General features: G+C 38.8%; 1 protein-coding gene across 1 annotated transcript in view; it reads left to right on the top strand.

Moving 5' to 3' along the window:
- The window catches only part of LOC126412811 (ATP-binding cassette sub-family C member 5-like), a 276,750-nt gene that overhangs the window by 141,592 nt on the left and 121,666 nt on the right, over positions 1-13,492 (top strand). The window contains exons 11-14 of the mRNA XM_050082599.1: positions 120-246; positions 417-628; positions 7,255-7,478; positions 7,748-7,925. Of these exons, the coding sequence (XP_049938556.1) occupies positions 120-246; positions 417-628; positions 7,255-7,478; positions 7,748-7,925 (741 nt within the window). The remainder of the gene's footprint in view (positions 1-119; positions 247-416; positions 629-7,254; positions 7,479-7,747; positions 7,926-13,492) is intronic.

The following is a 13,492-nucleotide window of genomic DNA, read 5'->3' as shown; positions in this document are numbered from 1 at the left end:
AGCATCTGTCAGAAGTTTCTCAGATTCCTGTTATTTCTTTACATTTATAGCATCTTTGTACAGTTGGAAGTGAGTACCTACTAACTTCAATCTTCATCATTCTATTACTTTTTATTTAGAAATTTCTCCATCGACCAAACTATGAGTCTCCATTCATACGATCAGTGGGAGAGAAACTGGTTGAATTCAGAAATGGAACTTTTGCATGGGAAGTTGCAGTTGTCGACACTAAATCCAAGAAGAAAGGTAAACAGGGAACTTAAACACTCTCCATGTCATTTACAGTTGACCACACAGCATTATAAAATGTTGAAATGACGCCATCTGATATTGAGTTATGTGCTAGTTAGTAAGTTAGTGGATCTTTATCGTGTGGGCAATTGTTTTATGTGTTGTGTATTTGTTTTATTATACAGGCAATAGAAAGAGAGTGAGTGTTGTGAAACGTGAACCAGCAGAAAATGGTGATTCTATGGAGGAAGAAGGAAAATTTATCAGTGTAGATGAGAACCTACCTGTGGAAACACTGCATGATATTACTTTAGATGTACACCGTGGAAAATTAATTGGTGTATGTGGTAGTGTTGGATCTGGCAAAAGCTCTCTTCTTTCTGCCATTACAGGAGATGTAAGTTATTATTCTGTTGTCTTGGTGTGCATTTGATTCATTGCTGTTAAAATACCGTTTTAAAAAGTAACATTGTATCCTTTTCCTAATTTTGTTGGTAGTTCAACCTGGAGTTTCCATTGCTTGACATTGTAATAATACTTGACCAGTTTGTCAATGGAGTGAGTGACTGATTATTTTGTAAAATTTTTTGTTATAGACACAATCACATTCTTATGACACAGTCATGACCGGTTTCGGCCATACAGTGACCATCTTCAGACTCTAAAGGCGGCATATACTAAACACAGGTTCATGCGTCGTCCGCAGCAATCCCGCAAGCACCTATGAATATCTTCGACACATCAGTTTTCTACCAAAAGAAACTGAATGACATTGCTCTGTTTGGAACGCTCCTCCATTACAAATGCCATTTTGAAGGCTATGTACAGTGCTGCAACCTATCAGAACTTAATGAGATTGTAGGGGCTGAAGCAGGAATATTCCGTAATGTCCCACAACAAATTCTGGATTTTTCCATCTGAAATTGGATGGGGGGAAAAAACCTGTGCTCTTCACCTTAGAGATTAATATTTCCTAATGTTTGAATTATTGCACAATCAGCTTAACAGTTCATGCAAAGAATAATATACAGAAGAATGGAGTAGAAAATTCAGGCTGTGTTAGATGATGATCAGTTTGTGATTGGAATTTCGTGAGGAGATTCTGCCACAGTGAAAAATGCCTTTGTTTTAGTGATGGCCATCCCAAATCCTGTATTATTTTAGAGACACCTCTCCCCTACTTCGCATTAATACAAAACATGCTGCCCTTCTTTGAAATTTTTCGATGTACTCTGTCAGTCCTATCTGGTAAGGATCCCACACCACGCAGCAGTATTGCAAAAGAGGACGGACAAGTGTAGTGTAAGCAATCTCCTTAGTAGACCTGTCACATTTTCTAAGTGTCCTGCCAATAAAACGCAGTCTTTGGTTAGCCTTCACAACAACATTTTCTATGTCTTCCTTCCAATTTAAGTTGTTCGTAATTGTAATTCCTAGGTATTTAGTTGAATTTACAGCCTTTAGATTTGACTGATTTATCATGTACCTGAAGTTTAATGGACTTCTTTTACCACTCACGTGGATGACCTCACACTTATCATTATTTAGGGTCAGTTGCCAATTTTTGCACCATACAGATGTTTTTTGTAAATCAGTTTTCTTATATTGTTATTTCTGACTATGGTATTAATTAAAATAACAATACGTTAATATCTTTCACTCTGGGAGGTGGGGATTGTGGTGAAAGGGGTAGGTCACATCTACATCTATATCTGTACTCTGAAAACCACAGTCCCACAGTGAAGGGGTTTCTTCTCATTCCATTCATGTATGGAGTGTGTGAAGAATGATTGTTTCAATGCCTTTGTGCATGGAGTCATTAATTTAACCTTATATTCATGATCCCTACATGAACGATGCATAGAGGGTTCTAATATTTTCCTAGAGTAATCAATTAAAGCCAGTTCTTGAAACTTCGTTAACATGCTTTCTCGAGATAGTTTACATCTATCTTCAAGAGTCTTCCAGTCATTTCCTTCAGTATCTCTGTGACACTTTTCCACGGATCAAACAAATCTGTGACAATTCGTGCCGCCCTTCTCTGTATACCGTATTTACTCGAATCTAAGTCGCACTCGAATCTAGGCCGCACCTGAAAAATGAGACTCAAAATCAAGGGAAACAAAATTTTCCCGAATCTAAGCCGCACCTGAAATTTGAGACTCGAAATTCAAGGGGAGAGAAAAGTTTTAGGCGGCGCCTCCAAATCGAAACAAAGTTGGTCCATTGTAATATGAGACACAATTTAGGTCGATTGAATGACGATACAGCTACAGTAGTTTGGTTCATGTCGTAAGCTTAGCAGTTAAGCTTTACCAGATAGCCATTGCTACGTGTCAGGCGGGTCCGTATTTATACGGGTACCCTTCCTTTTTCACGTGCTTCATCTGGTTTGAATCGATTGCTTATTTTTCTTTGATCTAAGTACCGTTCTCTTTGTTATAGGTGTTTACGTCACTCTAAGCTGAAAATGCATTAGTGTACTGTGTCATGCATTGTTTGTCGCATTCTGATAGTAAGTGTTTACGACCTGTCGCCGATCGCGACATGGCTTGCTTTTGGGCGCGCTACCGCCACTTACAATTTAAAAAAAAAAAAAAAAAACAGTGATAGAGAGAGGAATCGTCTCATTAGCGAAACAATGGCAAGAGACTGCTATATGTTGTTACTTACACTGCTGCTTTCTTTGATAATGATCAACAAGAACCAAATAATAGACTGCGTATGACAGAAGACGTTCTGAACGAGAGTTTAGCGAAAAATTTTCTCCGTTTGCAGACGCCTCTTTAGTACATTATATTCTGCATAGAAATTAGAGTCATCTTAGATTTAAAAATCTAATCAATTGACCTTGCTTCGTTTCTGACTGTATCACTATTAGGCATAAGAATAATACGAATACAAACATGACATGATATGTATATTCTTCCGCGTTTGCTGTTGTCTCACTCTAGTTTCATTGTTTATTAGGCAGACAAGCTTTAAATGAGATAGCAGCAAACACGAAAGAATAATGTTTATATTCATATTATTCTTATGGTGAAGAGAATACTGCATGTGATGCACAATTCATAAAAGTTCCTATTAGCAACCATCTCATCTCACAGGTAGGAAAAAATTCAGAACGTAGAGTTGGCCACCTTGACAAACATCCCCAACAGTCTTGTCAGTCGGATTTTTGTAGTACACTGAAATGCTGTTACATTCGAAGATGAACAATACGGAATTTGTATTTACTTTGTTGGATAATGTACAAAAATGCAGTGGTCGAAACTTGGGGCGGAGAAAAAAGCTCGCCTTCCACCTTTTTTTAATTTATTTACTGACACAGAGGTTTTCGCGCCGGTATTTCTCTTTGTGCCTGCAAAGCATGCCTGTATAGCGCTACATATATTCGACGGCAGAAGTTAGTTGTGGCGTCACCTACCAACATTTTTCAGAACTTCCGCATACCTTGCACTCGATTCTAAGCCACAGTTGGGTTTTTGGATTACAAAAACCGGAAAAAATGTGCGGCTTAGATTCGAGTAAATACGGTATGTTCAATATCCCCTGTTGGTCTTGTTTGGTAGGAATCCCACACAATTGTGCAATATTCTAGAACCAGTTGCACGAGTGATTTGTAAGCACTTATTCAATATTCTACCAATAAACTGAAGTCCATCACCTGGTAAACCCACAACTGAGCCTACATGATCATTCCATGGCATATCCTGGCAAAGTGTTCCACTCAGGTTATTTGTACGAGTTGGCCAGTCCCAGCAGTGACTCATTGAGACTATAGTCATAGGATATTACTGCTTATGTTTTGTGAAGTGCACGTTTTTACATTCCTGAACATTTAAAGCAATCTTTGCAACACTTTGAAATCTTATCAAGATCTGACTGAATATTTATGCAGCTTCTGTCAGACAGTAGTTCATATGCAGAAAGTCTGAGGTTGCTATCAGTATTGTCTGCAAGGTCATTAACTTACAACATGAACAGCAAGGGTTCCAACACACTTCCCTGTGGCACACCTGTAGTTACATCTACAATTGACAATGACTCACCACCCAAGATTACATGCTGCATCCTCCCTACCAAAAAGTCCATAATTAAGTCACAAATTTCACTTGATACCCCATATTCTCAGTTTTTGACAATAAGTGTAGGTGTGGTATTGAGTCTAGTGCTTTTTGAAAATCAAGAAATACAGCGTCTACGTGACTGCATTTATCCATAGCTTTCAGTTTGTTAAAAAGTACGGGTTGGGTTTCACATGATCGGTGTTTTTGGAATCCGTGCTAGTTGGCATTGAGGAGATCATTCTGTTCAAATACCTCCTTATGTTTGAGCTCAGAATATATTCTAAGATTCTACAACAAATTGATGTCAAGGATGCTAGACAGTCATTTTGTGGATCACTTCTACTACCTTTCTTGTAGACAGGTGTGAACTCTGCTTTTTTCCATGAAGTGATCGTGGTTGTGTGTTCAAGGGGTCTACAATAGATTCTAGTTGAAAGAGGTGCTAACTCATCTGAAAATTCAGTAAGGAATCTAACAGAGATTCCGTTGGACCCTGGAGCTTTACTTACTTTCAACGATTTCAGCTGTTTGTCAGTTCCACTGTCACTATTACTCACTTATACATCTATTCAGTGGTACGAGGATTAAATTGGGGCAATTCTCATGGGTTTTCCTTTGTAAAGGAACATTTAAAAACGGAGTTAAGCATTTCAGCTTTTGCTTTGATACCTTCAGCTTCAGCCTGTCTCATTCGCTAGGGTCTGGACACTAACTTTGCTGCCACTAATAGCTTTTACTTACGACCAGAATTTCTTTGGGTTTTGTGAGACACCACTTGACAATATTCTGCTATGGTAGTCATTTGAGGCATCACACACTGCTCTCTTGACAGCCAAACACATTTCATTCAGCGTCTCTCTATCTGTAGCCCTACGCTTCATTTAAGACCTATTATGCAGTAATCTCTGTTTCTTTAGAAGTTTCTTTACAGTGACTGTATACCATGGAAATTCCTTCCCATTGTGAACTGTTTTATTGGGTACCTATCTATCCAGTGCATGGTCAACTATTCTTTTAAACTTGAACCAGAGACCCGTAATTCCTCAGCATGCTCCTGCCTTTTGCTAAAAGTTTCAACTTCCTCATTGAGGTATGACACTGCTGATTTCTTTATCTAGTTTACTGAACATATATATCTTTTTGCTTGTTTTAGTTGTTGTTTGTACTTTGAAAGTCATTGTTGCCACAACCGTAAACTGGAAAATATTGTGAAGTAGATGCCTGTGCATAATAATGGTTACATTGATGGTATGTAGATGGGGTTGCTAAAGGTTCTGGAAATCAGAGAATATCAGTGAATTTCAAACACTTCAGAGAAGTCAGGGAAATTTGGAGAAAAAAAGAAACACTGGAAAAATCTCATTTTTGTCTCAGTAATGAAATGGTTTGTGTACTGAGGTGTCGTATTTTGTTGCTGGATGAGAGCAGCTGAGTAATTGCGCCGCTTCCCTACTCTCTCATTCCTACTGCTTCTCCCCTTCCCGCCACTCCCCTGCCACCACTTATTGCCATTAGCCTAGCAGCTGCCGACGAGAGGTGGGGAGGCTGTGATTCTCAGAGACTGTAGACGATGCGGCCAGAGATGACAGTTGTGTGAGCTTGAGTTGCATCGGAGTGATGGTGTGAATGTATGTGTGCGCACTTCTGTTTTCTGATAAAAGCTGTGGCTGAAAATTTACTTGTGAGAGAGTGATTGTCTTTTCTACATGCCTGTCTGCAGCTCAGCAAACATCTTTTCATGGAGTTGCTACCTATCCTCATTATTTTTGATACTCAAGAGTATTTGAACACGTTATCTGTTGCATAGATTGATCACTGTGATCTCATTTCATCAACAAGATTTCTGTGGCTTGTGAATAGCTGGCCACATGAGTGGATTTCCTCGACGGGTGAAACCAGAGGCTGTTTCTGTGGGTATCTGTAATGGATAGAGCCTGCTTGTATGAAGCCATTCAGTTCCCACTAATGTGCAGGCTCTGCCCGTCGGATTTAGTCTCACCGATCTGCCTGCAGGCCGGGTCTGTTTGTGTGTGGTGTAATGCAGTGGATTTTCATGGTTTATCCTTGGACCCAGGACTGTAATGCTCCGCAGCGTGGGCGAGGGATTTCAGGAATTGTGACTGTCTCACAACAAGTATGTTGTGCAGAGTGGCATTCTATAGCATTTTATTTGTTCTAGTACATTTTGACGCTTCTAAGGTAGTTTATATGTTAAAAAGTATGGATGATAAGAAGAAGAAAATGATGTCAGTCACTGGCGGTTTGTACACTATGTACTCATATTTCTCAAAAGAAAAATCACGCAATAGCTGTAAAATAATAAATATAACACAGTGGGTAATAACTGACAAAACCAACATAGTAGAACCAACATTTTATTGGCGATTACATGTAGTGTTGGTTTACATAATTATTCCCTGCCTTATACGCTTCTTTCAAGAGGCCTACTTTTTTCTGAGTTTATTTTTTGAATCAGTGAATGTATTTCAAATCACTAATGATTTTAATGAAACACATATAGCATTTGGCTTGCTTTCCCATCTAAAAACAGTTCATTACAAAAGATGTTGATGTTAGTACTTAAGATCTTTGCTCACATCAGCAAATGCTATCTACTTGCAAGTTTTTTTTGGATGTTTCCTCATTTGCACTATTGTTTCCTGTACCATAGCTGCAAAGACAGTGTCAACTTATGTCTTAATTTGAGATCTCAAAACTTGTTAGGGAAAAATTCTAAAACTTGTCTGGAAATCAGGGAAATACCAGGGAATTTCACTTGGAGAAACTCGTGGCAACCCTGGTGGAGCAGGTAAATTAATTGTTTTGATAGTGTCATTGTTGATAATTTTGAACTGAAATAAATTGTGTTTTTAAGTGTTACAGTAACATTTGTGTACATTGTTTTTCGGCGAAATATGAAATAAAATTATTAGTATTCAGATTAATGTTTCAGATGAGGCCAGTGAATGGTCACATAAAAGTGATGGGCAGTGTGGCCCTTGTGTCTCAGCAGGCATGGATCTTCAATGATACTGTGAGAGAAAATATCCTGTTTGGATTGCCTTATCATGAAGAGAGGTACAGAGATGTCATTACATGCTGTAGTCTGCAGCGTGACTTGGAGCTCCTTGCTAATGGAGACAAAACAGAAATTGGAGAAAGAGGATCTAACTTAAGGTAAGTCTATGAAAGGCAAAGGAAGGAAAGAAAAGTAGTAAAATGTGAACAAAGAATTGGCTTACATGTTCACAGTCATGTTGACAAGCGAATGAACTATACTCTGAGTTGATTGATTGCTTACTTATGTGACGGCTTAAATGGAGAGCCTAATTTTTCATGGTATGATCTGTATATGAACTAGGAATTTATCTCACAATTTGTGCTACTCAATTTATTCAGTTTTTACTGTTGATAGTAGTTACACAAATTCTTAAATTTTTTTTCAGTGGAGGACAAAAACAGAGAATAAACTTGGCACGAGCAGTGTATGCTAATAAAGACATCTATTTGCTAGATGATCCATTGAGTGCTGTTGATGCAAAGGTGGCAAGAAATATTTTTAATCATTGCATTAAATCAAAGCTTTCTGGGAAAACTATTCTCTTGGTTACACATGGAATGCAGGTAAGGGGGGAAAAAATCTTTGTCTCATTACATGACTCCCACATTCAAAGTTTGTGACATAAATGACTTGTCAGTTGTAGCGCTGTATGTAGACTAACAAAATTAATTTGAAGTTATATTCTATATTAAGGATCAGCAGACATAGTCACCTAAGTTAGTGGATACATACAGGTGCATGGTTATCACTTAAGAAATCACTATGCCGGCATATGATTTGTGCTGTATACGGGAATAATTCAGTAATGGCTTGAGCAAGTCAAAAGTGGTTTAGTCTGTTGGGAGCTGGGAATTTCATCCAAACAGACAAATCTGAATGGCTAATGGTTACAGACATGGAATGGCTTAATGACTTAATAGCCAACAATCCACGAATGATAATGCGGGTGTTGGCGCTGGAGCTCAGTGTCACTTGTGCTACTGTAGCCAGAAACTTGAAGAAGCTGGGTTACATAAATATTCGCGATGTATGGGTTCCTCATGAACTGAATAAAGTGAATCTGACTCGGCACTTGTCCATCTGTGAGTCTTTATTGAGATACAGTCAGAATGCTCCTTTTCTAGAACGGGTGGTAACTGAAGATGAGATGTGGATCATGTACAATAATGCTCGGAAGAGTAAATCGTGGCACAAGACAGGGCAGCCACCACTATTGGTTCCTAAACCAGAGTTGCACCCAAAAATGAATCTGCTGTGCATCTGATGGGATTGCAGAGTCGTACTATATTATGAACTACTTTTGAATGCTACTATCACTACCAAGACATACTGCTCACAGTTGGGTTGTCTCAAGGCAGCCATTGATGAGAAACAACCGGATTTGGTACTCGATTATCTCTTTCACCATGACAACACCAGACCACATAGCTATATGGTGACCTATCAAAAGCTGCATTCTTTTGAGTGAGGTGTGTTATCTCAACTGCCGTATTTCCAGACATTGTCCCTTCTGACTTTCATCTGTTCCATTCCCTGCAGAATTTCCTGAATGGCAAACACCTTACCTCCTTGGAGGGCTGCGGACTGATCCTCAGAGAGTTCATCAACATGAAAACCCCTACATTTTGGAAAAATGACATTTATAAGCTTCCAGAGAAATAGAAATACATTATCAACTATAAAGGTGTATACTGCAGGAAATAAATAGTTCATCTACAAAACTGATCCACCTTACTTAGTTATATTGTGCATGACCTTGTGTGTGAAGTGTGTAAGGAGACATGCCGGCAACCACTCTGTCATAGCTGTGCATTGGGAACGTGTGTTCCCAGGAATTCTTTGTTGTTGAACTGTAATGAATGACAATCCACATCTTTCAAATATTTTCAAGACAGTTGGTAACAATAGGACACTTTTCCCATTTCATTTTGTTTATATTTTTTATGAATTTGTCACATTTCAACACATTTTAGTTGATCTGGGGAAACAACCCTTGTTGAAAGACTGATTATAAGGGAGAGTGGATACGCATTACTATGAGAGACTATTTTTTTATTATTCTGGTGGGAACCTTATCCAACCTCACAGTTTAAATGTTTGGGTACATTAAAATACTTGCATCATAGCTTGAAAGCTTGAAACATTAGAAAATTGAAAACCTCTGAAATTTTTCTCTATCAATGTGGGATTTATAGTTGGTTGTGAACAGTTACCCTTTTCATTATAGTTTATGAAGAAGTCATTGAAGGATCTGGAATTTGCAACAGCTGTACCATCTATCACCAGTTTAGAGGGACATTTTTTCTGTATTTTACTGACAATTTCACTTGTTATAACAGACTAAACAGCTTTTGATATAATCACGAAGTCTTCTGCGATAGATCTGTCGTGTTAAATGCTCTTGGAACACATGATAATTCTCAATAAAAATGTGTGTCAGTATCCATCATTGTAGTCATCAGAAAAACCATTGACTGTCAAAGAAGTTAAGGAATTGCAAAAATGTAATTTATGAAGAAGGGCCCCTTGTAATCACAGATTATTTTGGCACCCTGGAGGTATAATAGGGGAAGTTGTTATGACATCACAAACTTTACACCCGCTTGTCCCAAGCATTAACTTCTGACGAAAGTGTTCTGATCAAAAATGCCAGCTTCTGTCACTTACAAATGTACTAATTCGTCTTACATAATCTAGAGCATACAGGAGTCACATTTCATTCGTAAGTGCACTTGTTTATTTAAGATTTTCTTTTATATAATTAATTTTGGTTGCACTGTTTACTTTTACTGTAATGGTTTTGTTTCTGTAATTTGACTTTTAGACTTTTTGTCGGTCCAAGTCAAAAGGCCTCCGGGTGAATGCTGTGAGAAAGGAATATTGGAAACAGACCAAACATAGCAAAATATCAAATGCACTCGCAGTGTCTTTATTTCTATCATAATCTATCCAATTGTGCATTGTCTCAATGTGAAGTGCCTGTCCCAACACAGTGCTGAGTCTGAATCCCAATCTCTGTTAAAATTTTTTACTCATGTTCTAATTTCCACTGCCTCCTTGGTAATTAAGTCACAGTTGTTCCTAAGTGTGGCCTAGAATCTGTATCTGCTAATAAAAAGATTTTATACTTTGTTAGGCTGTGTTTGACAGCAGAAGATTTTTCTAGGTATCTGTGTTCTATGTGCCATTGATGTTTGGTACAGTGCTGGGAAGTGCTTAGAATAGACTTACGCGGTACTGTTGCCACATGGAGAATTGTAAACACCTGGTACTCCGAGGCCACTACCATTCTTCACAGGGCACAAAATCTTTTTGATTTTCTTAGGCAGTCAAAACCAGTTTTAATCTCACATCTGTTTAAGATTAATTTGATTTTGCTCGATGTTGATCCACATAATGGAAGAGACATCATGTTCTGATCTTGTAGTGTTGCATTGCTATACAATATTTGGATTTGTGTTTTCCTGAGAAAACTGGCTTCATTTCATGTGTCTGAAGCCATTTTGTTTGAGCACAGAGGTTAGATGGTTTATTATGACATTGAGATTGTTCCTGTCAACCAAGCTTTTAACTCTGTATATCAAAGTATTCAACATAACTCTAGTTCGGGTAGGATGATGGAAATTGTGCCTTTTGAGATAGTGGTTTGTGTGGATTGGGTTAAGATACACTGAGTGGCCAAGTAGACTAGCTAACTTCCATTCAACCAGTTTCCTTCTCCTAAGTCTAGGCACTGTAATTTCTTTTGTTACCTGTGAGCTATTTTTATGAGACGCACTCCATAGTGTTGCAAAGTGTTAATTGAATACACTTGTTAATTCAGTTGAGAGGCATGCTTTGCAGGCACAAAGATAAATAGTGGCGCCAAAACCTCTGCGTCAGTAAATAAATTAAGGTGGAAGACGAGATTTTTTCTCCACCCCCCCGAGTTTCGACCACTGCATTTTCATACATTATCCAACGAAGTAAATACAAATTCTGTATTGTTCATCCTCGAATGTAGCAGCCTTTCAATGTACTACGAAAATCCGACTGGCAAGACTGTTTGGGATGTTTGTCAATATGGCCAACGCTATGTTCTGAATTTTTTCCTACTTGTGACGAGAGATGGTTGCTAAGAGGAACTTTTCTGAATTGTGAATCACATGCAGTATTCTCTTCACCGTCAGAATAATACGAATATAAACATTTTGCCATGTATTCTTTCGTGTTTGCTGCTATCTCATTTAAATCCTGTCTGCCTAACAAACTACGAAACTAGAGTAAGACAACAGCAAATGCAGAAGAATATACACATCATGCCATGTTTATATTCGTATTATTCTTACGCCGAATAGTGATACAGTCAGAAATGAAGCACGACAACTGACTAGATTTTGAAACCTAATATGACTCTAATTTCCGTGCAGAATGTGATGTACTAAAGAGGCGTTGGCAAAGATTTTCAAACGAAGAAAAATTTTCGCTAAACTCTCCTTCACAACATCTTTTATCACACACAGTCTATTATTTGGTTCTTGTTGATTATTATCAAAGAAAGCAGCAGTGTAAGTAGCAACAAATAGCAGTCTCTTGCCATTGTTTCGCTAATGAGACGATTTCTCAATTGGAAGCTGCGGTAGCGCGCACGAAAGCAAGACATGCCGCGAGCAGTGACAGGTCGTAAACACTCGCATTTTCAACTTAGAGTGACGTAAACACGTATAACAAAGAGAACGGCACTTATCAGATCAAAGAAAAATAAGCAATCAATTTCAAACCAGACGAAGCACGTGAAAAAGGAAGGGTACCCGTATAAATACGGACGGAGTGCCTGACGCATAGCAATGACAGTGTTGGTAGCGAACTGAAGAGCACCAGCTATCAGTCGATGTCTTTCGATCTCAGTTCTCTTCATAACAGTCTCTGGAATCAACTCAACATCTGCATCTACTTATGACTCAACTTCGAAGAGGGTACAGAACGGAAGGTCGCTGAAGTGTCATCACCTGGAAGGTGGTCTGCCTTGAATGTCCTGAAGGGAGGAGGAGGAGGACTCACTGCCCATGCCTGCTGTTCGAGTGGATGACTCCATCGTCAGTGCATTCCAACTGCTTTTTGATGATGAATTGATGATGCATACCTTAAAAAGAAACGATCAAATCGTTGGAAGAATTGGAGGCAGTGATTAGTATTGAGTATACCAGAGGTGCTTCTTGTGCTAAAGGTGTTTTATTGGATGACCTTCAATTGCTTTCTTGGGGGCCTAATTTCATGAGGGATAAAACCAGAAGGAGACAGATTCTGAGAACTTATCAGATTCCTCCACTCCAGTGAGAAGTCATCTGCAGCTCAGTGCTTTCCTACTTTCTCTTATTTCTTACATATGAGAAAAGTTAATGCAAAACTGCCTCCACTGTTACTGCCCTTATGAAAGTATTACAAATAGTGAGCAGTTACTTCCAAGCAAAGTATCATGTATGTTGCAAACCAGACAAATATGGAGACAAATTTTGGACAGTCTTACATGAGGCATTAAAATAAATTTGCAGTGCTTTCCCGTGCATTGGTATGGAGGAAGGCTGACTAACCCTAGCCATTAGGAGCCGTTTTTAACCCAAGGAAGTAATGTGACAGCAGACAACTTCACATCCCTTCATTTTGGCATTAACAGTGAACCAGATTTGCCGAGATATCTCTAATTGCATGAAGAAGGGCAGATCTGATTTACATTCCATTGTTGTCTTGAAGATTTATACTCCATTGTCATCTTGAATAAGGTTGGTAGGCCAGGGTACACTCTTGATAGTGTACCAATGGATTAAAAATAACAGTGTCACTGAAACTTCCTGGCAGATTAAAACTGTGTGCCGGACAGAGACTTGAACTCTGTGAGGTCGGGATGCGAGTCGTGCTTTGGTAGCTCAGACGGTAGAGCACTTGCCCGCGAAAGGCAAAGGTCCCGAATTCGAGTCTTGGTCTGGCACACAGTTTTAATCTTGCAGGAAGTTTCATATAAGCGCACACTCTATTGCAGAGTGAAAATCTCATTCTGGAAACAGTGTCACAGTTCACAGCACACTACATCCTATAGTAGTACTGAGCAAAGAAGGAAAGAAAAAACCAGAAACTGTTCCCTTCTGTAACACCA

The sequence above is a fragment of the Schistocerca serialis genome, chromosome 1, assembly GCF_023864345.2.
Source record: "Schistocerca serialis cubense isolate TAMUIC-IGC-003099 chromosome 1, iqSchSeri2.2, whole genome shotgun sequence".
In the NCBI taxonomy this organism is placed as follows: Eukaryota; Metazoa; Arthropoda; class Insecta; order Orthoptera; family Acrididae; genus Schistocerca; species Schistocerca serialis.
This window is presented reverse-complemented; position numbering and strand designations above follow the sequence as displayed.